Source organism: Coregonus lavaretus (assembly GCF_964263955.1).
Source record: "Coregonus lavaretus genome assembly, chromosome: 6".
NCBI lineage: Eukaryota > Metazoa > Chordata > Actinopteri > Salmoniformes > Salmonidae > Coregonus > Coregonus lavaretus.
In genome coordinates, this window is record NC_139993.1 from 42630106 (window position 1) to 42657443 (window position 27338).

At 44.5% G+C, this 27338-nt stretch overlaps 1 protein-coding gene across 1 annotated transcript in view; it reads left to right on the forward strand.

Moving 5' to 3' along the window:
• The window catches only part of mcf2l2 (MCF.2 cell line derived transforming sequence-like 2), a gene marked incomplete at its 5' end in the record, with an annotated part of 138962 nt that overhangs the window by 100500 nt on the left and 11124 nt on the right, over positions 1–27338 (forward strand). The window contains 10 exons of the mRNA XM_084164037.1: positions 12703–12772; positions 12864–12956; positions 13238–13330; positions 15195–15320; positions 17190–17408; positions 17993–18085; positions 18546–18624; positions 21817–21871; positions 22017–22114; positions 23707–23805. Of these exons, the coding sequence (XP_084020163.1) occupies positions 12703–12772; positions 12864–12956; positions 13238–13330; positions 15195–15320; positions 17190–17408; positions 17993–18085; positions 18546–18624; positions 21817–21871; positions 22017–22114; positions 23707–23805 (1025 nt within the window). The remainder of the gene's footprint in view (positions 1–12702; positions 12773–12863; positions 12957–13237; positions 13331–15194; positions 15321–17189; positions 17409–17992; positions 18086–18545; positions 18625–21816; positions 21872–22016; positions 22115–23706; positions 23806–27338) is intronic.

Genomic DNA, 27338 nt, shown 5'->3' on the forward strand with positions numbered 1-27338 from the left:
TCACTTTGACATTATGGGGTGTTGTGTGTAGATGGGTGAGAAAACAATTATTTAATCAATTTTGAATTCAGGCTGTAACACAATAAAATGTGGAATAAGTCAAGGGGTATCCTTTCTGAAGGTACTGTACATATGAAGTGGGTAAAACGGTATGTTGTACATTATTAAAGTGACCAGTGTTAAATGACTCTATGTACATAGAGCAGCAGTCTCTATGGTTCAGGGTAGAGAACCGGGTGGTAGCTGGCTAGTGACTGTGTCTAAGGTTCAGGGCATTGTACTGTGCGGAGGCTGGCTAGTGATGACTGTTTAACAGTCTGATGGTCTGGAGATAGAAGCTGTTTATCAGTCTCTCGGTCCCAGCTTTGATGCACCTGCACTGTCTCCGCCTTCTAGATGGTAGCGGGGTGAACAGGCCATGGCTCGGTGGCTGAGGTCCTTGATGGTCTTCTTGGCCTTGCTGTGACACCGGGTTCTGTAGATGTCCTGGAGGGCAAGCACTGTGCTCTGATGATGCTTGGGCGGAGCATCAAAGGTGCTCACTAGATTAGTGTCGTAGGTGCATCAGTGCGTGAGGATGGCCGTGAAATTGCAGATTAAAACCCCATCAAAATATGTTGATGTATGCCGTGTTTGTGGTGAACCGTACGACTGTAACAGGAACAAACACAACCTTTTGCAAGGTAAATCTGCAAGGTAAATCGTCTTTATTGCGACCGGACTACACACTGGCTTTAGAAGAGATAATGGGACCTGTCACGCTGAGTGGTGGGTTTTCAAAAGCAGCATGTGGTTCCTTTCACAATCTTCTACTCAAATATTAAAAGAAGTGCCAGTGACGTGCAAAGAATCGTCTGTTTTGTGACGGAAAGAGCAAATTGTATAGTTAGATCGAAAAGATATGCCGCGGCTGTCTCGACCCCCAGAGGTACCAAAAGAGTGTCTGCTCAGGAAAATACGAAGAGTCAGTTTTCAACCTAGAGACTAGGTTGAAAACTGTGTTGCAGAAGTCCTACAGGCTCACATTTGTAGGCTACATTGAATAATATCGTCAGTTGATCACAGTGACAGTTTTAGCCTAGAGGATAATTTATACGTAGTTTGTATTTTTCCTTGACTATTAAGTAAGTGATAAAGCCCATTTTATGTGGCACATACCCAAGGTTTATCATCGCAAATGTGTTGCATAATGCATACAGTCTCAGATATTATTAAAAGTCACTGTTACAACTCCTTCTGGTACAAAGTCACGGATACTTAGAGGTCCTTTGGAAATAATTGGCATATGTCTTCAAGGTTATCGGCACAGAGAAATACCAAAGTATTTGATGCAAGAACTACGAATACCATGTGCACCGCACAAAAGACCTCATCCAACATTACGGGGCCCATGTCCAGTTTGACATTGCACAGAAAGTCAGCAGGACCATTGGAGAGTAGACAGACCTCATCCAAAGATTTGATAAAGACTGTGAGCTGAAGCCAGAGTCTGGAAAGCACTAAATCTCAAGTAGATCTGAGGACATCAATCATATAGTAAGTGTGCTTCTTGATCAGAAAGTGTTTGCTTTGACACCTGGCAGGTTCTACCCAAGTTTCCAGAACTTCCAAATAAACCTGTTGCACAAATTGGACTATGAGGAACTAGTGTTGTGGATCAGCAACCACAAACTGAACTTACACCGTGATAAGAACAAACTGTCTGCTCATTTGGCATGCAGACAGAGGCACAAACACTGACATTGATTTCAGCTGTAGTGCTGAGATCCTAGAATGGAAGTTATCTTAAATGTCACCATTAGAGAAGTAATGTAAGAGAGGAAAGAAGACGTAGTACTGAAACCAATGACAATGTAGACTCACAAAACGTGTATTTACTTTTATAACGTTACATTCTTTGTTGCATTTATTTGTGTAATATTTTAACTGAAAATATTCTATGTACCTTTTTTTAACAATGTATTTGTGTAATTACTTTTACTTATGTACTGTTAACATTCTTCCTGTTCTTGCTGTCTGAAACTTTATATAGGAATATGTTTTATGGGCTGTGATGTGTACACCGTGCAAGAGCAGTAACACAACTGCTATAGCCGTTTCCCAATTCTCTGGGCCAACACTGGGGGGAAAGCCCACACTTTTTCTACTTTGAAAGTTGTGTAAAGTTTATAGTAGTACACTTTGTTACTTATTTCATCCAAAAAAAGGCAACTACAAGTTAATTTACAATAAAGTCATACATTCCACTGAGCATTGATGTTTCCAAATCTGGATTATTTATTGAAGGCAAGTGAAGGAGAAAAGTGAAAGATTCAAAAATGCACTTTATGAACAAGTAACTATTGGTGGCAGGTCACAATATTGGCCCACTCTATATGTTATACTTGAACTGAAAATGAGTATTAGAACAAATCTTTAAGCTAAATTATTTATTTACAGTGTGTGTATGGCATACATTCTACTATTCCACACAGCTCAATGGTAAAAGGTCCTGTTTCCACAACAATAATATTCTAGACCTCATACTGTAAGACCTTTGTAGTGTTAAGCAGATGAGACAATACCTACAGTATTAATCAACACCGCATTTAAACATCCTCATGTTTACAAAAGCCCAAAGTTGTCCCAACACTGAATCATCATCATAATCATCATAATTTATGTGTTCATCATCTCCAAAAACCTCAGTAATGGTAGACAGTAGGGCTATTGCATGTCTCATGTCAGTAATGGGCAAAGATTTTGTCAGGGTTACCCTCATTGGCTGATGTGCAATCAACAGAGACACTACCATGAACACCTGTGTGCGCCATCTCAAGTGCAAGGTCCTCAGAGCATGCGCAGACCAGCTGGCTGGAGTGTTTACGGACATATTCAATCTCTCCTTATCCCAGTCTGCTGACCACACTTGCTTCAAGATGTCTACCATTGTTCCTGTACCCAAGAAAGCAAAGGTAACTGAACTAAATGACTATTGCCCCATAGCACTCACTTCTGTCATCATGAAGTGCTTTGAGAGGCTAGTTAAGGATCATATCACCGCCACTTTACCTGACACCCTAGACCCACTTAAGTTTGCATACCACCCCAATAGATCCACAGATGATGCAATCGCCATCGCACTGCACACTGCTCTATCACATATGGACAAGAGGAATACATATGTAAGAATGCTGTTCATTGACTACAGCTCAGCCTTCAACACCATAGTACCCTACAAGCTCATCATTCAGCTCGGGGCCCTGGGTCTGAACCCCGTCCTGTGCAACTGGGTCCTGGACTTCCTGACGGGCCGCCCCCAGGTGGTGAAGGTAGGAAACAACACCTCCACTACGCTGATTCTCAACACAGGGGCCCCACAAGGGTGCGTGCTCAGCCCCCTTCTGTACTCCCTGTTCACCTCCAATTCAATCATCAAGTTTGCAGATGACACAACAGTAGTAGGCCTGATTACCAACAATGACGAGACCGCCTACAGGGAAGAGGTGAGGGCTCTGGCGGAGTGGTGCCAGCAAAATAACCTCTCCCTCAACGTGAACAAAACAAAGGAGCTGATTGTGGACTTCAGGAGACAGCAGAGGGAGCACGCCCCCAACCACATCGATGGGGCCACAGTGGAGAAGGTGAAAAGCTTCAAGTTCCTCGGCGTACACATCACTGACAATCTCAAATGGTCCACCCAGACAGACAGTGTGGTGAAGAAGGCGCAACAGTGCCTCTTCAACCTCAGGAGGCTGAAGAAATTCAGCCCCTAAGACCCTTACAAACTTTTACAGATGCACCATTGAGAGCATCCTGTCGGGCTGTATCACCGCCTGTTACGGCAACTGCACTGCCCACAACTGCAGGGCTCTCCAAAGGGTAGTGCGGTCTGCCCAATGCACTACCGGGGGCTGCCTGTCCTCCAGGCCACGTACAGCACACGATGTCACAGGAAGGCCAAAAAGATAATAATAATAATAATAATAATAATATGCCGTTTAGCAGACGCTTTTATCCAAACCGACTTACAGTCATGCGTGCATACATTTTTGTGTATGGGTGGTCCCGGGGATCGAACCCACTACCTTGGCGTTACAAGCGCCGTGCTCTACCAGCTGAGCTACAGAGGACCACGATAATCAAGGACATCAACAACCCAAGCCACGGTCTGTTCACCCCGCTATCATCCAGAAGGCGAGGTCAGTGCAATTGCATCAAGGCTGGGACCGAGAGACTGAAAAACAGCTATCTCAAGGCCATCAGACTGTCAAATAGCCGTCACCAGCCGGCCTCCACCCAGTACCCTGCCCTGAACTTAGTCACTGTCACTAGCCGGCTATCCCCCGGTAACTCAACCATGCACCATAGAGGCTGCTGCCCCATGTACATAGACATGGAACCACTGGTCACTTTAATAATGGTTACATACTGTTTTACTCATTTCGTATGTATATACTGTATTTTAGTCAATGCCATCCTATTCAACTATTGCTGTATATATACTATTCTACCCTATGTATTCTACAGATATACTAAATATTCTATCCACATACTGTCCATAATGTCTATACATCCCATCCCATCATATATACAGTATATATACACTGCTCAAAAAAATTAAGGGAACACTAAAATAACACATCCTAGATCTGAATGAATGAAATAATCTTATTAAATACTTTACATAGTTGAATGTGCTGACAACAAAATCACACAAAAGTTATCAATGGAAATCAAATGTATCAACCCATGGAGGTCTGGATTTGGAGTCACCCTCAAAATTAAAGTGGAAAACCACACTACAGGCTGATCCAACATTGATGTAATGTCCTTAAAACAAGTCAAAATGAGGCTCAGTAGTGTGTGTGGCCTCCAAGTGCCTGTATGACCTCCTTACAACGCCTGGGCATGCTCCTGATGAGGTGGCGGATGGTCTCCTGAGGGATCTCCTCCCAGACCTGGACTAAAGCATCCGCCAACTCCTGGACAGTCTGTGGCGTTGGTGGATGGAGCGAGACATGATGTCCCAGATGTGCTCAATTGGATGGGGAACGGGCGGTCCATAGCATCAATGCCTTCCTCTTGCAGGAACTGCTGAGGTCTAGCATTGTCTTGCATTAGGAGGAACCCAGGGCCAACCGCACCAGCATATGGTCTCACAAGGGGTCTGAGGATCTCATCTCGGTACCTAATGGCAGTCAGGCTACCTCTGGCGAGCACATGGAGGGCTGTGCGGCCCCCCAAAGAAATGCCACCCCACACCATGACTGACCCACCGCCATACCGGTCATGCTGGAGGATGTTGCAGGCAGCAGAACGTTCTCCACGGTGTCTCCAGACTCTGTCACGTCTGTCACGTGCTCAGTGTGAACCTGCTTTCATCTGTGAAGAGCACAGGGCGCCAGTGGCGAATTTGCCAATCTTGGTGTTCTCTGGCAAATGCCAAACGTCCTGCACGGTGTTGGGCTGTAAGCACAACCCCCACCTGTGGACGTTGGGCCCTCATACCACCCTCATGGAGTCTGTTTCTGACCGTTTGAGCAGACACATGCACATTTGTGGCCTGCTGGAGGTCATTTTGCAGGGCTCTGGCAGTGCTCCTCCTGCTCCTCCTTGCACAAAGACGGAGGTAGCAGTCCTGCTGCTGGGTTGTTGCCCTCCTACGGCCTCCTCCACGTCTCCTGATGTACTGGCCTGTCTCCTGGTAGCGCCTCCATGCTCTGGACACTACGCTGACAGACACAGCAAACCTTCTTGCCACAGCTCGCATTGATGTGCCATCCTGGATGAGCTGCACTACCTGAGCCACTTGTGTGGGTTGTAGACTCCGTCTCATGCTACCACTAGAGTGAAAGCACCGCCAGCATTCAAAAGTGACCAAAACATCAGCCAGGAAGCATAGGAACTGAGAAGTGGTCTGTGGTCACCACCTGCAAAACCAGTCCTTTATTGGGGGTGTCTTGCTAATTGCCTATAATTTCCACCTGTTGTCTATTCCATTTGCACAACAGCATGTTACATTTATTGTCAATCAGTGTTGCTTCCTAAGTGGACAGTTTGATTTCACAGAAGTGTGATTGACTTGGAGTTACATAGTGTTGTTTAAGTGTTCCCTTTATTTTTTTGAGCAGTGTATTTCCACACTATGAGGTTGGAATAATACTGTGACATTGTGAAAATGATGTTAATGCCCTTTTAGTGTAGAGCTGTTTGAAAAGACCGCCTGGAATTTCTGTCTGTTTTGGTGGGATGGAGTTTTGGCCTGCCTGGTGCCATCACCACACAGTACATTAGTTAATAAACCAATAAGAAAGAGAGTTCCAAACCTCTCTGCCAATAACAGATAGTTTTCAGTTTCTCCCTCCCCACTCTGACCACTCCCAGACAGTCCTAGCTAAATTCTTGCTTGAGAAATTGCTCTTTGGTAAGAAGCTGCTGCTTTCAAAGAGCGGGACACTATTCCGGACGCTTATAAGATATTACACTACGCCCTCCAACGAACCATAAAACAGGCAAAGCGTCAAGATTGAATCCTACTATACCGGCTCTGACACTCGTCGGATGTGGCAGGGCTTGCAAACTATCATGGATTACGAAGGGAAACCCAGCAACAAACTGTCCAGTGACGCGAGCCTACCAGATGAGCTAAATACCTTCTATGCGTTTCGAGGCTAGCAAAACTGAACCATGCATGAGACCACCAGCTGTTCTGACGACTGTTTGATCACGCTCTCTGTAGCCGATGTGAGTAGAACCTTTTAAACAGGTTAACATTCACAAGGCCGCAGGGCCAGATGGATTACCAGGACGTGTACTCAGAGCATTCGCTGACCAGCTGGCAAGTGTCTTCACTGACCTCTCCCTAACCCAGTCTGTAATACCTACAGGTTTCAAGCAGACCACCATAGTCCATGTGCACAAGAACGCCATTGTAACCTGTCTAAATTACTATCGCCACGTAGCACTCACATCTGTAGCTATGAAGTGCATCTCATACACCCTGGATGCACTCCAATTCCCATTCCGCCTCAACAGATCCACAGATGACGCAATCTCTATTGCACTCCACACTGCCCTTTCCCACCTGGACAAAAGGAACACATGTGAGAATGCTGTTCATTGACTACAGCTCAGTGTTCAAAACCATAGTGACCTCAAAGCTCATTACTAAGCTAAGGACCCTGGGATTAAACACCTCCCTCTGCAACTGGATCCTGGATTTCCTGACAGGCCGCCCCCAGGTGGAGAGGGTAGGCAACAACACATTCGCCACGCTGACTCTCAACACGGGGGCCCCTCATGGGTACGTGCTTAGTCTTCTCCTGTACTCCCTGTTCACCCACGGCTGCGTGGTCGCGCACGACTCCAACACCATCATTAAGTTTGCCGACGACGCGACGGTGGTAGGCATGATCACCGATGACAATGACGATGTTTGACAGCCTACAGTGAGGAGGTCAGAGACCTCAACAACCTCTCCATTAATGTCAGCAAGACAAAGGAGCTGATTGTGGACTACAGGAAAAGGAGGGCCGAGCACACCCTCTTCCACATCGACAGGGCTATAGAGGACCAGGTCGAGAGCTTCAAGTTCCTCGGTGTCCACATCACTAAGGAATGATCATGGTCCACACACACCAACACAGTTGTGAAGAGGGTACGACAATGCCTCTTCCCCCTCAGGAGGCTGAAAAGATTTGGCATGGGCCCTCAGATCCTCAAAAAGTTATACAGCTGCACCATTGTTAGCATCTTGACTGGCTGCATCACCGCTTGGTACGGCAACTGCTTGCCATCCGACCACAAGGCGCTATGGAGGGTAGTGCGTACGGCCCAGTACATCACTGGGGCCGAGCTCCCTGCCATTCAGGACCTCTATACCAGGCGGTGTCAGAGGAAGGCCCTAACAAATGTCTGACTCCAGCCACCGAAGTCATAGACTGTTCTCTCTGCTACCACAGGGCAAGCGTTACCGATGCAGTCTGGAACCAATAGCACCCTGAACAGCTTCTACCGCCAAGCCATAAAACTGCTAAATAGTTAGCTAATCCAGGTAGCTATTGATTAACTATTTATCTGCATTGACCCTTTTTTCACTACCTATTTTGACTCATCACATCTGCTGTTTATTATCTACCCCAATTATCTTGTACCCCTGCACATCGACTCGGTACTGGTACCCTGTGGTGGTCCTCTGTAGCTCAGCTGGTAGAGCACGGCGCTTGTAACGCCAAGGTATTGGGTTCGATCCCCGGGACCACCCATACACAAAAAAGAAATGTATGCACGCATGACTGTAAGTCGCTTTGGATAAAAGCGTCTGCTAAATGGCATATTATTATTATATAGCCAAGTTATCGTTACTCATTGTGTATTTATTCCTCGTATTATAATTTTTTCTCTCTCTGCATTGTTGGAAGGGCCCGTAAGTAAGCATTACACTGTTAGTCTACACCTGTTGTTTACGAAGAATGTGACAAATAAAATGTGATTTGAGTTTAGCGTTTTTTTTTAACCATTTTAATTGAAAGCAATGACAGTAAGGTACTTAATTGTTTCTTTTCTTTTTCTTTTTTTGGGCCCCCTCTTCGGAGGACAAAAATAAACATTGTTATTACAGCTTTTTCTTTTGTTGTTACATGTACATTCTACACACATTTTACATGGCTTTAAAAAATATATATACACTACCAGTCAAAAGTTTGGACACACACACTCATTCAAGGGTTTTTCTTTATTTGTACTATTTTTTACATTGTAGAATAATAGTGAAGACATCAAAACTATGAAAGAACACATATGGCATCATGTAGTAACCAAAAAAGTGTTCTTCAAGGATTCTTCAAATAGCCACCCTTTGCCTTGATGACAGCTTTGCACACTCTTGGCATTCTCTCAACCAGCTTCATGAGATAGTCACCTGGAATGCATTTTAATTAACAGGTGTGCCTTCTTAAAAGTTAATTTGTGGAATTTCTTTCCTTCATAATGTATTTGAGACAATCAGGTGTGTTGTGACAAGGTAGGGGGGGGGTATGCATAAGATAGCCCTATTTGGTAAAAGACCAAGTCCATATTATGGCAAGAACAGCTCAAATAAGCAAAGAGAAACAACAGTCCATCATTAATATTACTTTAAGACATGAAGGTCAGTCAATCTGGAACATTTCAAGAACTTTGAAAGTTTCTTCAAGTGCAGTCACAAGTGCAGTCACAAGTGCAGTCACAAAAACCATCAAGCGCTATGATGAAACTGTCTCTCATGAGGACTGCCACAGGTATGGAAGACCCAGAGTTACCTCTGCTGCAGAGGATACGTTCATTAGAGTTATCCAAATAAATGCTTCACAGAGTTTAAGTCACAGACACATCTCAACATCAACTGTTCAGAGGAGACTGCATGAATCAGACCTTCATGGTCAAATTTCTGCAAAGAAACCACTACTAAAGGACACCAATAATAAGAGACTTGCTTGGGGCAAGAAACACGAGCAATGGATATTAGACCGGTGAAAATGTGTCCTTTGGTCTGGAGTCCAAACTTGAGATTTTTGGTTCCAACCGCCGTGGCTTTGTGAGATGCGGTGTGGGTGAAACGGATGATCTCCGCATGTGTATTTCCCACCGTAAAGCATGGAGGAGGAGGTGTTATGGTGTGGGGGTGCTTTGCTGGTGACATTGTCTGTGATTTATTTAGAATTCAAGGCACACTTAACCAGTATGGCTACCACAGCATTCTGCCGTCGAAACGCAATCCTATCTGGTTTGGGCTTAGTGGGACTATCATTTGTTTTTCAACAGGACAATGACCCAACACACCTCCAGGCTGTGTAAGGGCTATTTGACCAAGAAGGAGAGTGATGGAGTGCTGCATCAGATGACCTGGCCTCCACAATCCCCCGACCTCAACCCAATAGAGATGGTTTGGGATGAGTCGAACCACAGAGTGAAGGAAAAGCAGCCAACAAGTGCTCAACATATGTGGGAACTCCTTCAAGACTGTTGGAAAAGCATTCCAGGCGAAGCTGGTTGAGAGAATGCCAAGAGTGTGCAAAGCTGTCATCAAGGCACAGGGTGGCTACTTTGAAGAATCTCAAATATATTTTTGGTTACTACATGATTCCATGTGTTCTTTCATAGTTTTGATGTCTTCACTATTATTCTATAATGTAGAAAATAGTAAAAATAAAGAAAAACCCTTGAATGAGTAGGTGTGTCAACTTTTGACTAGTACTCTATATATTTTATAGTAGTTACATAGCAAGAATAAAGTAATTTGATATGTTGATATTTCAGCCATTCCTGAACCTGTGACCAGAAACACTACTTCATTGTTACCCAGAAATGATTTGCTTATGAGATCAATTTTTTTTTAAATGGCTGCATTGAACCTGAAAGGCACTTTCCCAGCGGCCAAGTCAGCAGTATTTTTTGGTTGCCCGAAAGTTATGGTCACTTGCCCGAAAATGGGAAAACACACAGAAATGCCTTAACTTGTTGGTCTCTTGATTAAACATCTGTTTTACTGGCCTGCTACAAAGGACGTGTAACTTTTGCCGAGCGTGAGACGCTCTTATTCATTTCAATGAAACCTGGGCGTGAGTGCGCCAGCTCCACGAGACGCTTGCACTGCTCGAGCTTAAAATGACACTCTTTGTTCTATTTTCAAGATTTTGACGCGCCGCTCACGGCTGACAGTACCTATTAACTAGCACTTCTATTCCACCTCACCACGCTAGCCTTACCCTCGTGTGGGTGCTAGCAAGCATGCTAGGTACTGGTGACCCGCGGATCAATCAGATGTCATATTAAATTATTGATTTTTTAGCTTAGGGCCCCCAAAAGGATAAGGCCGGCTCTGATTGCAGGTGTAGGTATGGATGTGGGTATGCAGAGTTTTTTGTGGCCCCCACCCCATCAAAGTTGCCCATCCCTAACTTAAACAATGGGGTTGAACCAGAAAGATCAGTTTTAGGGCAGTCTGCCATATGTTCCCTCAGCCCTATGTTCCCTCAACCCATGTTCCCTCAACCCATTTTCCCTCAGCCCTATGTTCCCTCAGCCCTATGTTCCTTCAGCCCTCAGTACCCACTGACACAATTTCAATCAAAATTGGCACAAATTCTTGTTGTGCCAACGTAGAAAACTAGGATTATTTAAGCATCTACACAAATATGTAAGGGTATTATATGACCTACTGAATATGTTAAATCACTATGACCTTTTGTCAATATTACAGCAGTTGCATTTTCTGAGATTTTTGTATTTTTATCTCAGCATCTACTCAAGTAAAAATAAATGTAATGCTTTATCGGAGCAGTTCTATGCAAGGTACAAAAGCAATATGTTACAATCAATACACATGCATCTGATCTGTTATTGATGGTCCTTATTTATTCATTCACGCAACAGTGGATCAACTCACCAAAAGACCTGTGAAAGGATGTGAAAAATATATACGCTATAGGCAATCCCACATTAACAGAATGATGCTGAGACTCAAAATGTATGTCAAAGAAACCATACAATATGCACAATGATTATTTTTAACAATGGCCACTGAACATTTGACAAAAACACATTTACTTAAAGTAGAGATCAGATGCAAAGTTTGGTAACAGAATGAAATAATAAATAGCACAATCCGTCATTCTGTTACCAAACTTTGCATCTGCACTGTTCTTCAAGTAAATGTGTTTTTGTAAAATGTTCATAGGAGATTGTTAAAAAAGTAGTCCTTGTGCATAGAGTTGTATAGTTTGCAAAGTTAAACAATCATTGGATTTTGTTTGACAGACTTTTTAAAGTGAAGAATCTGAGTCTCAGCATCATTCTGTTTCCTTGGAATTACCCCTATGTAAAATATTTGTTTTCACATAACATCAAGTTTTTGTTTATAATGTCCCTCTTTTTGTTTTTTCCTCTCTTAAACAGGGGTACATTCCGTGCACCTCCAAAAAATACTAGATATTGAGAGAATAAGGTTCTTCCTCTCATTTGGGTGGCTGACCCCTGGTTTACAAAATAGGACTGAGGTAACATAGGGCTGAGGAAACATGGGGCAGAGGGAACACGGGGCTGAGGGAACACGGGCTGAGGGAACACGGGGCTGAGGGATCACGGGGCTGAGGGAACACGGGCTGAGGGAACACGGGGCTGAGGGAACACGGTGCTGAGGGAACACGGGGCTGAGGGAACACGGGGCTGAGGGAACACGGGGCTGAGGGAACACGGGGCTGAGGGAACACAGGGCTAAGGGGAACATAGATGGGAACTGAGAGAACATGGGGCTGAGGGAACATGGGTCTGAGGGAACATGGGTCTGAGGGAACCTAGGACTTAGGGAATATAGACATGGTCCCGTTTTAGGCTTACTGGAATTCCTTACCTTTTTGTTGTTTTCAGTTAAAAGAACTTGCCCGACTGCTAAGTTCACTCACACCAGGAAATAGAGCAACCCTTGAGGTCCCTGCTACAACTAGGTTCCATAGTTTTACCTGCAGGTAACCATCAGGAGAGAAATAAATTGCCCCACCTCCAGCAGACCGGCATCTCCGGCTTCCCTAACATCACAGACATTCCGAACAGAAGTGCTGTGATGTAACGGAATGTGCAGTTGCTATGCAATTGTATCCAATGTTATACTTTATGTGCCTTGTAAAGGGCAAACAGGAAATGTGGTGAACATTTTAATTGAGTTGACTTATTCCTTGTTCGCAGGACTTTTTTCAAAGAGCTTGAAAATTGCATGGAAAGGCCAGAGTTGTTGGGGACTTGCTTTTTGAAAAGGGTGAGTTCCTTGTGTGTTTGGAAACTGAAGGCCGTTACTGTGCTGTTACGGTGTGTTGCAGTGCTACGTCTCTGTGTGTGTCTCTCTCCAGAAAGAAGAGCTGCAGATCTATGAGAAATACTGTCAGAACAAGCCCCGATCAGAGGCACTGTGGAGACAGTGTGGCGACAGCCTGTTTTTCCAGGTGACTCCCATTCCCTGTGTGTCTCTGTGTTGACATGGTTATGATATTATATTCTACTATATAATGGTGTCAGTTTACATTAAGCAACATGTCATTGGACAAACTTAAATGTTCTGTTTGGATGACTTAAATGATAACATTGACTTAACACAAATGATTGCAACTAGAAACATTCTCTGATGTATGAAAAAAAAAAAAATGCACTCACTAACTGTAAGTCGCTCTGGATAAGAGCGTCTGCTAAATGACTAAAATGTAAATGTAAATGTTTGTTACTGCAGGAATGTCAGAAGAAGCTGGACCACAAACTCTCCCTGGATGCCTATTTACTCAAACCTGTGCAGAGGATCACCAAGTACCAGCTGATGCTCAAGGCAAGTTTATCACGGAGGTCAAATCTCTCACCTTAGCACCATACAATCAAGCCTTCTACATCAACACACAGATAACAGATACTATGCTCACACATGCTCTTTGGACTAACATGCAGAGCACTTATTTCAGGCTAATCTGATTGGAAGTCTCAAGTATCACCTGGAATGCTTTTCCAACAGTCTTGAAGGAGTTCCCACATATCCTGAGCACTTGTTGGCTGCTTTTTCTTCACTCTGCGGTCCAACTCATCCCATCTCAGTTGGGTTGAGGTCGGGTGATTGTGGAGGCCAGGTCATCTGATGCAGCACTCCATCACTCTCCTTCTTGGTCAAATAGCCCTTACACAGCCTGGAGGTGTGTTGGGTCATTGTCCTGTTGAAAAACAAATGATAGTCCCACTAAGCGCAAACCAGATGGGATGGCGTATCGCTGCAGAATGCTGTGGTAGCCATGCTGGTTAAGTGTGCCTTGAATTCTAAATAAATCACTGACAGTGTCACCAGCAAAGCACCCCCACACCATCACACCTCCTCCTCCATTCTTTCACGGTGGGAACCACACATGCAGAGATCATCCATTCACCCACACCGCGTCTCACAAAGACACGGCGGTTGGAACCAAAAATCTCAAATTTGGACTCCAGACCAAAGGACAGATTTCCACCGGTCTAATGTCCATTGCTCGTGTTTCTCGGCCCAAGCAAGTCTCTTCTTCTTATTGGTGTCCTTTAGTAGGGTTTCTTTGCAGCAATTCGACCATGAAGGCCTGATTCACGCAGTCTCCTCTGAACATCTGCATTGCTTGCTGTTTGGGGTTTTAGGCTGGGTTTCTGTATAGCACTTTGTGACATCTGCTGATGTAAAAAGGGCTTTATAAATCAAATTTGATTGATTGATTGAACAGTTGATGTTGAGATGTGTCTGTTACTTGAACTCTGTGAAGCATTTATTTGGGCTGCTATTTCTGGTAACTCTAATTAACTTATCCTCTGCAGCAGAGGTAACTCTGGGTCTTCCTTTCCTGTGGCGGTCCTCATGAGAGCCAGTTTCCGCATAGCGCTTGATGGGTTTTGTGACTGCTCTTGAAGAAACTTTAAAAGTTCTTGAAATTTTCCGGATTGACTGACCGTCATCTCTTAAAGTAGTGATGGACTGTCATTTCTCTCTGCTTATTTGAGCTGTTCTTCTTATAATATGGACTTGGTTTTTTTCCAAATAGGGCTATCTTCTGTATACCACCCCTACCTTTTCACAACACAACTGATTGGCTCAAGTGCATTAAGAAGGAAAGAAATTCCACAAATTAACTTTAACAAGGCACACCTGTTAATTGAAATGGTTTCCAGCTGACTACCTCATGAAGCTGGTTGAGAGAATGCCAAGAGTGTGCAAAGCTGTCATCAAGGCAAAGGGTGGCTACTTTGAAGAATCTCAAATATAAAATTAGTTTAACACTTTTGGTTACTACATGATTATTTCATAGTTTTGATGTCTTCACTATTATTCTACAATGTAGAAAATAGTAAAAATAAAGAAAAACCCTTGAATGAGTAGGTGTGTCCAAACTTTTGACTGGTACTGTATGTATTTCTCATGCCTAGTGCACCTTGTTATCTTGCTGTATAACCCCCCACACAGAGAGGTCAGTACCTGTAGCCATGTCGCTGAAAAGACACAGCTGAATGGATATTGAATAGTACAAGTGGCTGTTGGTCTCAGAGTGGTTTCTTTGCAGTAGCCTGTGTGGTTGGAAAGGCTTCACTCTTAGCCTTGGTCTGTTGTTAGCGTAGGAGTAAGCCAAACACTGAGGATACATTATTTATCCGACTTCACTTTGTCCTCACCGGCTCTGTTCCCCCTCTAGGAGATGCTGAAATGCAGTAAGAACCAGGAGGGTACTGCTGAGTTGGAGGAGGCCCTGGCCACCATGCTGGACATCATCAAATCTGTCAATGACTCCATGCATCAGATTGCCATAACAGGATTCGAGGTCAGTTTGACTCGGATGGAGTTTAAGGGTGTGAAAAATCAGTTTGTTGCCTATCTTAGAGTGGGCTAAAGGGAAGGTTCTAGGACATCCTGCCGTAAATGAGTTTGACTAATCGGGCGGAGAGAGACTGCATGGCTAGGCTGTATAGATGTATAGAGGGTGTACTGTACAGTGCCTTGCAAAAGTATTCATCCCCCTTGGCGTTTTTCCTATTTTGTTGCATTACAACCTGTAATTTAAATGGATTTTTATTTGGATTTCATGTAATGGACATACACAAAATAATCCAAATTGGTGAAGTGAAATGAAAAAAATAACTTGTTTAAAAAAATTCAAAAAAATAAATAACGGAAAAGTGGTGCGTGCATATGTATTCACTCCCTTTGCTATGAAGCCCCTAAATAAGATCTGGTGCAACCAATTACCTTAGAAGTCACATAATTAGTTAAATAAAGTCCACCTGTGTGCAATCTAAGTGTCACATGATCTGTCACATGATCTCAGTATATATACACCTGTTCTGAAAGGCCCCAGAGTCTGCAACACCACTAAGCAAGGGGCACCACCAAGCAAGCGGCACCATGAAGACCAAGGAGCTCTCCAAACAGGTCAGGGACAAAGTTGTGGAGAAGTACAGATCAGGGTTGGGTTATAAAAAAAAATATCAGAAACTTTGAACATCCCACGGAGCACCATTCAATTCATTATTAAAAAATGGAAAGAATACGGCACCACAACAAACCTGCCAAGAGAGGGCCGCCCACCAAAACTCACGGACCAGGAAGGAGGGCATTAATCAGAGAGGCAACAAAGAGACCAAAGATAACCCTGAAGGAGCTGCAAAGCTCCACAGCGGAGATGGGAGTATCTGTCCATAGGACCACTTTAAGCCATACACTCCACAGAGCTGGGCTTTACGGAAGAGTGGCCAGAAAAAAGCCATTGCTTAAAGAAAAAAATAAGCAAACACGTTTGGTGTTCGCCAAAAGACATGTGGGAGACTCCCCAAACATATGGAAGAAGGTACTCTGGTCAGATGAGACTAAAATTTAGCTTTTTGGCCATCAAGGAAAACGCTATGTCTGGCACAAACCCAACACCTCTCATCACCCTGAGAACACCATCCCCACTGTGAAGGATGGTGGTGGCAGCATCATGCTGTGGGGATGTTTTTCATCGGCAGGGACTGGGAAACTGGTCAGAATTGAAGGAATGATGGATGGCGCTAAATACAGGGAAATTCTTGAGGGAAATCTGTTTCAGTCTTCCAGAGATTTGAGACTGGGACAGAGGTTCACCTTCCAGCAGGACAATGTCCCTAAGCATACTGCTAAAGCAACACTCGAGGGGTTTAAGGGGAAACATCTAAATGTCTTGGAATGGCCTAGTCAAAGCCCAGACCTCAATCCAATTGAGAATCTGTGGTATGACTTAAAGATTGCTGTACACCAGCGGAACCAATCTAACTTGAAGGAGCTGGAGCAGTTTTGCCTTGAAGAATGGGCAAAAATCCCAGTGGCTAGATGTGCCAAGCTTATAGAGACATACCCCAAGAGACTTGCAGCTGTAATTGCTGCAAAAGGTGGCTCTACAAAGCATTGACTTTGGGGGGGAGGGAGGGTGAATAGTTATGCACGCTCAGGTTTTCTGTTTTTTTTGTCTTATTTCTTGTTTGTTTCACAATAGAAAATATTTTGCATCTTCAAAGTGGTAGGCATGTTGTGTTTATCAAATGATACAAACCCCCCAAAAATCTATTTTAATTCCAGGTTGTAAGGCAAAAAAATAGGGGGTGAATACTTTTGCAAGCCACTATATGTGCCAGCATGTGGGACTGATGGCCTCTGTGTGTCTCTCTCACCCCCCCAGGGAAACCTTAGTGAGCTGGGGAAGCTCCTGAGGCAGGGCTCGTTCAACGTGTGGACGGACCACAAGAAGGGCCACAGCAAGGTGAAGGACCTGGCCCGCTTCAAGCCCATGCAGAGGCACCTGTTCCTCTACAACAAGATGCTGCTCTTCTGTAAGAAGCGGGAGGAGACCACGGACGAGAAGCCGTCACCCTCCTATAGCTTCAAGCACTCACTAAAGGTGAGGTCGGTTGGTGGGATCAGTTCTTGTTGGACAAACATAACCTGTGTGTATATACAAACATCACCTTTTATGTAAGGGAACCATTTCTGACCTGAAATTTGAACAAGAAAGCATGTGCTAAGTCCATTTGCTTGACTGTAGGGCCATACTGCCCACTATCCTACACTAAGTTCCCCCGCCTCAAATGAAAACTTTACAGTGGCTATCTCAGACCCCTGAGATCCTTGGTATTCACTGTCACTCCCCATATTTCAATTCAAGCTTATCTGGACGTATGAAAAATCAAGGCAGTAAACAGGGCCCTACGATGACAGGACCCTTTCATCACTGGGACGCTGGAACAACTATTTGTTTTCTTGAAGAAACCTTTGAACTTGTTTTCTTCTCCCACTCGCTGGCTAGTGTGCATGTAATCAATGAGTAATTCCACTCATCGCTCAATAGAAGTGAAAAGACACATTTCAGCTTGTTAAAAAAAAGCTGTAGCAGTTCACATTGGAAGAATACAAGGTGAATCAGCGGTGTAAATATAAAATATAAAGCCGTCACTGTTGTTAACCACAGCCTTGCCTTTGTTTCAGATGAGTGCAGTGGGAATCACAGAAAATGTCAAAGGAGACATTAAGAAGTTTGAGGTCTGGTATAACGGCAGAGAGGAAGTCTATATCATTCAGGTACATGTCCATATAGTTTCTGTGTAAAAAAAAAACTTCCAAAACACTTTGATATTACAAGTTATTGTCTAAAGAATTCCAAATACAGTGCCTTCGGAAAGTATTCAGACTCCTCGACCTTTTCCACATTTTGTTACGTTACAGCCTTATTCTAAAATGTATTACATTGTTTATTTCCCCTCATCAATCTACACACAATACCCCCGAATGACAAAGCAAAAACTGTTTTTTTAGAAATGTTTGCAATACTTTCTGAATGTGCTGTATCTCTCACTCTTGAGACAAATGCCTTTTCTGTATGAGTTTCTCCCTTTGACCACTGGGTGGCAGTGTTGCCCTATGAAGAGTAGCCCCCCTCAGACTTCATTCTCACAGAAACATCCACTGTCTGGTGTGAGACAGGCTGTAGAGTGTGTGTGTATATTTATATGTATGACTGTGTGTTTGTGTGTCTCCACAGGCTCCCTCCATGGATGTGAAGAACATGTGGGTGTCAGAGATCCGAAAAGTTCTGACGGGCCAGCTTGAAGCTTGCAGAGGTATACAGTGGGGGGGTTCTCTCTCTAGGCATATTCAAACCACCCTCTCTCTCATACAGCACTAGACACCTGAACAGAGCCCTGAACCCTGTCAGAATGCTGATGTGAATGTTAAGCAGTGGGAGGGGGGGGGGGGGGGGGGGGGGTGTTATCCAGTGTTGGAGGAGAGCTGATATAGAGATAGGGGAGGGAGGTGGACAACTGTTTGAGAACACATTCCTGACCCTGACGGTACAGTCCACTCACTCACACACTCCTCTCCCTCCGCCGCCCTCCAGCAGTATGCATCAATCGCCGACTGTTCCGCTCTGAAGATCCTGACAGTCAGGAAAACGACCCTCTGCGCTGTCTACACTCGGCTGGACTGACAAGCTGTGTGTGAGAGAGAGGATGTGTGTGTGTGTGTGAGGTGACTGAGTAATAACATAGCAGCCCACATATGAAGCAGAGTGAGAGAAAGAGGCTCTGGCCTGCTGGAGGGTTGGAGGTGATTTACGCCTGTCTCTGCTGGCGAGCGGGGGGAGGGGAGGTCAGCACGTAGCAACATAGAGCAGCACACAAGATAAGCCACTGTGTGCGGTATTAAAAAGCCCAGCGACGTGGGGTTTGTGTAATAGCAGGACAAGGCCAGCTTACAGACAATCCAGCTTCAGCAGTGGCTTGCACTGCGGCTACAGGCTGCAGCTGTTTGATTTGATTCCTCCCCTGGGCCTTGGCAGTCAACTGTCCTGTCCTCCTGTTAAAGGTCCACTGCAGCCATTTTGATCTCAATATCAAATAATTTCTGGCTAACAATAAAGTACCTTACTGTGATTGTTTTCAATTAAAATGGTCAAAAAGAAACAAAAATAGCTTCTTAGCAAAGAGCAATTTCTCAAGCAAGAATTTTGCTAGGACTGGGAGTGGTCTGAGTGGGGAGGGGAAAACTGAAAATTAGCTGTTATTGGCAGAGAGGTTTGTAACTCTCTTTCTTATTGGTCTATTAACTAATTTATCGCCTGCCCTGGTGATGTCACCAGGCAGGCCAAAACTCCATCACACCAAAAGAGGCTGAAATTCCAGCCAGTCTTTTCAAACAACTCTTACACTAAAAGGGCTTTATCATAATTTTCACAATTTCACAGCATTATTGAAACCTCATAGTGTGGAAATGTATATAAAACACAGGAAAATCACATTTTGACTGCACTGGGCCTTTAAAGACACGGATTAGTGGCTTCCATTCTGTCTGCACCACTGTTTTGGTCTATGGCTTCAGGTATGATTGCACTGTTTTGGTCCACAGACTCTCCTGTGGCTTATGTGACTCCTGGGATTTCTCCTGTTTTATCGCCTGGCATTGAAACACATACAGTGAGGGAAAAAAGTATTTGATCCCCTGCTGATTTTGTACATTTGCCCACTGACAAAGACATGATCAGTCTATAATTTTAATGGTAGATTTATTTGAACAGTGAGAGACAGAATAACAACAAAATAATTCTGAAAAACGCATGTAAAAAATGTTTTAAATTTATTTGCATTTTAATGAGGGAAATAAGTATTTGACCCCTCTGCAAAACATGACTTAGTACTTGGTGGCAAAACCCTTGTTGGCAATCAGAGGTCAGACGTTTCTTGTAGTTGGCCACCAGGTTTGCACACATCTCAGGAGGGATTTTGTCCCACTCCTCTTTGCAGATCTTCTCCAAGTCATTAAGGTTTCGAGCCTGACGTTTGGCAACTCGAACCTTCAGCTCCCTCCACAGATTTTCTATGGGATTAAGGTCTGGAGACTGGCTAGGCCACTCCAGGACCTTAATGTGCTTCTTCTTGAGCCACTCCTTTGTTGCCTTGGCCGTGTGTTTTGGGTCATTGTCATGCTGGAATACCCATCCATGACCCATTTTCAATGCCCTGGCTGAGGGAAGGAGGTTCTCACCCAAGATTTGACGGTAAATGGCCCCGTCCATCGTCCCTTTGATGCGGTGAAGTTGTCCTGTCCCCTTAGCAGAAAAACACCCCCAAAGCATAATGTTTCCACCTCCATGTTTGACGGTGGGGATGGTGTTCTTGGGGTCATTGGCAGCATTCCTCCTCCTCCAAACACGGCGAGTTGAGTTGATGCCAAAGAGCTCGATTCTGGTCTCATCTGACCATAACACTTTCACCCAGTTCTCCTCTGAATCATTCAGATGTTCATTGGTAAACTTCAGACGGGCCTGTATATGTACTTTCTTGAGCAGGGGGACCTTGCGGGCGCTGCAGGATTTCAGTCCTTCACGGCGTAGTGTGTTACCAATTGTTTTCTTGGTGACTATGGTCCCAGCTGCCTTGAGATCATTGACAAGATGATGTAGTTCTGGGCTGATTCCTCACCGTTCTCATGATCATTGCAACTCCATGAGGTGAGATCTTGCATGGAGCCCCAGGCCGAGGGAGATTGACAGTTATTTTGTGTTTCTTCCATTTGCAAATAATCGCACCAACTGTTGTCACCTTCTCACCAAGCTGCTTGGCGATGGTCTTGTAGCCCATTCCAGCCTTGTGTAGGTCTAGAATCTTGTCCCTGACATCCTTGGAGAGCTCTTTGGTCTTGGCCATGGTGGAGAGTTAGGAATCTGATTGATTGATTGCTTCTGTGGACAGGTGTCTTTTATACAGGTAACAAACTGAGATTAGGAGCACTCCCTTTAAGAGTGTGCTCCTAATCTCAGCTCGTTACCTGTATAAAAGACACCTGGGAGCCAGAAATCTTTCTGATTGAGAGGGGGTCAAATACTTATTTCCCTCATTAAAATGCAAATCAATTTATAACATTTTTGACATGCGTTTTTCTGGATTTTTTTGTTGTTATTCTGTCTCTCACTGTTCAAATAAACCTACCATTAAAATTATAGACTGATCATGTCTTTGTCAGTGGGCAAACGTGCAAAATCAGCAGGGGATCAAATACTTTTTTCCCTCACTGTAGGTTTATCAACCTGCTTTTCACTGCAGGTTTCGCACACAGTCCTACACACAGTGTGACATACACAAGCATGCAAACACCAAACAACAAACTCACATGCGCGCACACACACACTTGCATACCCAACAAATTCACCTCACTGATCTTTTTATGTAAATTTAACCTAAGCTAATATCCCTGTCATTCCATTGAAAATAAATCTACGTTCTATTCCAATACCATTTTCTTTTCTCCATTCACAGAGGCGAGCCAACTCCATCAGAAGATCACTGAGAATGTGTATCATGCTCCCATGAGGTAGAGTACTCCGTCTCCCAACGTTTTCATCATGTCGTGTGATTGAATGGCAGCACCGCACAGATGCTCTCAAGGATAGTGAATGTAACGCTTCTACAGTGCCTGTGTGATTGACTGTTCTATATCTCTCCTCTCCTCCGCTCAGAAACATGCGCAAAATGGCCCTGAGGCAGTCGGACTCGTCTAGCCCAGAGACAGGCTTCAGGAGGAGCAACCCCAGCCCCAACATGAGACAGAAACGAGGTGAGAGATCACACAGCTGCAGCCAGCCCCCGCCAGGCCCCAGGCCCTGCCAAACCAGCATCCACTCAGCTCCGCTGACTGGAAACAAAAGGCAGGATCTTCCATGTACAAATCATCCCATAATGGCATTATGAAAGACACCACAATGATGGCACAATTAGCTGGGATGTTTTATCTGGGCTCTAACTATTACTGGCTCCAACTCTCTTTCTGTTTCTCTCGGCATCAACCCAAGCCAACCCCTCACCACCACTCCCCTCTGATCGCTCACTACATACACTACACTGGCAGATGAGGATGAGATATTGGGTACGTTTTCATGCTGTGTAGAGCCCGGCAGCAGAGTGCTGCTGCATCACAGTGAGAGGGACCTGGGCTAACGGTAGTCTGCCAAGGAGCGGCTGGTGGTGGTTAGGAGAGGAGAGTTGCTCTTTGTCTCTGGATGTGGTCAGTGGCTGGACGTCACTGGCTCTAGGAGTAAGTGGATCCGACAGGTGCTTAGTCCTGGGTGCATGAGGGCCTTTATTACCCCCACCACAGACTCACAGAGGAAATCTATGAAATCTCTCCCCTTCTCCTCTGTGGTAAATTAATATTACAGAAGCTGTTGTAGGGTTGAGCAATGGTGTTTTTCAGTACCAACCTTATACTAAAAATTAATGTCTACATTATTCATGCAGTTACACAACTGCAGTATAGTACGGTTTTGACTACAATGAGTTTTGAACTGTGGTCTGGTGGGACTTTTTAGCTTTGACACATATATAACTGATGCCAACCATTTCCCTGATTGGGACTGTTTCCTTATTGGGTCAGCAGGACCCACTCCAGAGGTCATGACCCCAAATACTGTAGTCCCACTAGTACACCTCCCACTAAACCTCCGCAGTCTTCTGGGTTTAGTCTGACCAGCTGTTAGATTCTGCCAACGGTACGGTATATACCACGCTCAGATAGTCTGACTGAAGGCTTTTCCATTCTCAGTCAGAGTCTACTATATTCTCTCTCATAGTGATCCAAAAGCTCTGAATAATTTTCTAATCTCAAGATCTCCAGAAGGCCAGAGTAACCTCAGAGGAGAGAAGCAGCAGCTGCGTTGACATCTCTCTGTTTGGAAGCTTTGTCAGAGGTGTGAGACGAGGTGAACCTGGAAGTTGTGATTATTTTGTGTTCTCACAATCAGAAGGTGATAATTATGTACAAGATAATATGGACATTTTGAGTGGTCCTCCAGGGCAGGTAGTTAACGTGTCCTTGAAATCACACATACTACAAGACAAGCTGTCCATTTTGAAAAAGTGTAAAACTGTCTTCTAGTTTTGGCATTGGCAGGTGTCTAAATCCTTATACCCATGCAGTTCCAGCATGATTGTGGAGGACTCTTCTCTTCCTAATGCAGGTTGTGTTGTTGATGGAGCATAGAGGGATCAATCAGGGATCAGGTTAGTCTATATGGTGAAAGGCTCCAGGAAATTGAATAGGGGTCTCCAAAATGTCCAGGGTTGTCATGGTATCCATATCCCTCAGGCTTTCTCTCTACCCTCTGCTTCTGCCTCCTCCTTTACCGTTGTCCTCTCCCTTTCCCTCCCTAGCTGAGGCTTCTGCAACTAATAACCCTGACCACAATGCTGCTCTTGCTAGAAAGCGCTTCACCTTGCAGGGCCTCTCCAATAGAAGGTCTCTTCCCTCAGGTAAAGAAGCCATGACATCTCCATTGACCTGCTCACCCTGTCCTTATCTCCACCAACACTCCATCCTGACTCATGATATTGGCTTCATCCCCTCTTTGAAGAGGTCCCACTCATTGTGTTGTAAACAACTTCAGCTACTCTCATTCATTCTCATTGTTGTTCATTATCCTTAGCCTGCTACTCTGCATGTCCTTGTGCCGCAGGCAGTGCTGCTAATACACACAGGCACTTTCGCTCAGAGCAGAGAACTAGTGTATGTAAAGTATGTCAGGCGGAGTCAGAGGAAGGCACAAAAAATGGTCAGACTCCAGCCACCCTAGCCATAGACTGTTCTCTCTGCTACCGCACGGCAAGTGGTACCAGTGCACCAAGTCTGGAACCAACAGGACCCTAAACAGCTTCTACCCCCAAGCCATAAGACTGCTAAAGAAGATAGCTAAATAGCTAATCAATTGGCTACCCGGACTACCTGCATTTACCCTTTTTTTAACTAACTCTCTTGCGCTGACTATGCACACACACTGGACTCTACCCACACACTCACACATACTTACACCGACACCCCAACACACACATACACACACTACATTCGCCCACACACACATAACATGCACACTGATGCCACACACACACACTCACTCACTCACTCTCACACTCACACACACACACACACACACACACACACACACACAGACACACACACACACACACACACTTTCACACTCACCACATATGCTGCTGCTACTGCTCCTGCTCCACATACGCTGCTGCTACAGATCAATCTATTATCTATCCTGTTGCCTAGTCACTTTACCCCTACATATACACTCAGTGGCCAGTTTATTAGGTACACCCATCTAGTCCCGGGTCGGACCCTCCTTTTGCCTCCAGAACAGCCTGAATTCTCCGGGGAATGGAAACGTTGCTCAGTTGTTATCAAGGGATCTAACGTGTGCCAGGCAAACATTCCCCACACCATTACACCACCGCCACCAGCCTGTACCGTTGACACCAGGCAGGATGGGGCCATGGACTCATGCTGCTTACGCCAAATCAGCAGGACGCAACAGGAACCGGAATTCGTCGGACCACTCCTCAGTTGTCCAGTGTTGGTGATCGCCTGCCCACTGGAGACGCTTCTTCTTGTTTTTAGCTGATAGGAGTGGAACCCTATGTTGTCGTCTGCTGCTATAGCCCATCCGTGACAAGGACCGACGAGTTGTGCATTCCGAAATGCCGTTCTTTACACCACTGTTGCACGATTCTTGCCGTTCTCCTTCGACCTCTCATCAACAAGCTGTTTTCGCCCACAGGACTGCCGCTGACTGGATATATTTTGTTTGTCGCACCATTCTCTGTAAACCCAAGACACTGTTGTGCGTGAAAAGCCCAGGAGGCCGGCCATTTCTGAGATACTGGAACTGCCGCTCAAAGTTGCTTATGCCACTCATTTTGTCCATTCTAACGTTCGATCGAACAGTAACTGAATGCCTCGAAGCATGTCTGCCTGCTTTATATAGCAAACCACGGCCATGTGACTCACTGTCTGGAGGAGTGAACCATACATAATAAACTGGCCACTTAATAAACTGCAAAAGTATTCATCCCCCTTGGCGTTTTTCCTATTTTGTTGCATTACAACCTGTAATTTAAATGGATTTTTATTTGGATTTCATGTAATGGACATACACAAAATAGTCCAAATTGGTGAAGTGAAATGAAAAAAAAATCTTGTTTCAAAAAATGCTAAGAAATAAGTAACGGTAAAGTGGTGCGTGCATATGTATTCACCCCATGCTATGAAGCCCCTAAATAAGATCTGGTGCAACCAATTATCTTCAGAAGTTACATAATTAGTTAAATAAAGTCCACCTGTGTGCAATCTAAGTGTCACATGATCTGTCACATGATCTCAGTATATATACACCTGTTCTGAAAGGCCCCAGAGTCTGCAACACCACCAAGCAAGTGGCACCATGAAGACCAAGGAGCTCTCCAAACAGGTCAGGGACAAAGTTGTGGATAAGTACAGATCAGCGTTGGGTTATAAAAACATATCCGAAACTTTGAACATCCCACAGAGCACCATTAAATCCATTATAAAAAAATTGAAAGAATATGGCACCACAACAAACCTGCCAAGAGAGGGTTGCCCACCAAAACACATGGACCAGGCAAGGAGGGCATTAATCAGAGAGGCAACAAAGAGACTAAAGAAAACCCTGAAGGAGCTGCAAAGCTCCATAGCGGAGATTGGAGTATCTGTCCATAGGACCACTTTAAGCCATACACTCCACAGAGCTGGGCTTTACGGAAGAGTGGCCAGAAAAAAGCTAAATGAGACTAGAATTGAGCTTTTTGGCAATCAAGGAAAACGCTATGTCTGGCGCAAACCCAACACCTCTCATCACCCCGAGAACACCATCCCCACATTGAAGCATGATGCATCATGCTGTGGGGATATTTTTCATCGGCAGGGACTGGGAAACTGGTCAGAATTGAAGGAATGATGGATGGCACTAAATACAGGGAAATTCTTGAGGGAAACCTGTTTCAGTCTTCCAGAGATTTGAGACTGGGATGGAGGTTCACCTTCCAGCAGGACAATGACCCTAAGCATACTGGTAAAGCAACACTTGAGTGGTTTAAGGGGAAATATTTAAATGTCTTGGAATGGCCTAGTCAAAGCCCAGACCTCAATCCAATTGAGAATCTGTGGTATGACTTAAAGATTGCAGTACACCAGCAGAACCCATCCAACTTGAAGGAGATGGAGCAGTTTTGCCTTGAAGAATGGGCAAAAATCCCAGTGGCTAGATTTGCCAACCTTATAGAGACATACCCCAAGAGACTTGCAGCTATAATTTCTGCAAAAGGTGGCTCTACAAAGTATTGACTTTGGGGGAGGGTGAATAGTTATGCGCGCTCAAGTTTTCAGTTTTTTTTGTCTTATTTCTTGTTTGTTTCACAATATAAAATATTTTGCATCTTCAAAGTGGTAGGCATGTTGTGTAAATCAAATGATACAACCCCAAAAAATCCATTTTAATTCCAGGTTGTAAGGCAACAAAATATAACAATTTGCCAAGGGGGTTGAATACTTTCGCAAGCCACTGTACGTACATAGCTACCTCAATTACCTCGTACCCCTGCACATCAACTCGGTGCAGTACTCCCTGTATGTAGCCATGTTATTTTTTCTCGTTATTCGTTATTCACTGTGTATTTATTCCTTGTGTCAATCTTTTTATTTTATATCTTTATCTTTAACTCTGCATTGTTGGAAATTGTTGGACCCGTAAGTAAGCATTTCACCCTTAGTCTACACCTGTAGTTTACGAAGCATGTGACAAATAAAATGTTATTTGATTTGAATTTTCCAAATACTAGTATGTCTAGAGAACAATGGGATTTCACATTTTCGGGAGTATAGAACGACCTTGGCGTCCAGGCAATGAAAACGCATGAAGGCTAAATTCGCAGACAGGCAGCCTTAGTAAATGTCAGCCTGTAATGCTCTTGACATTTAAAAG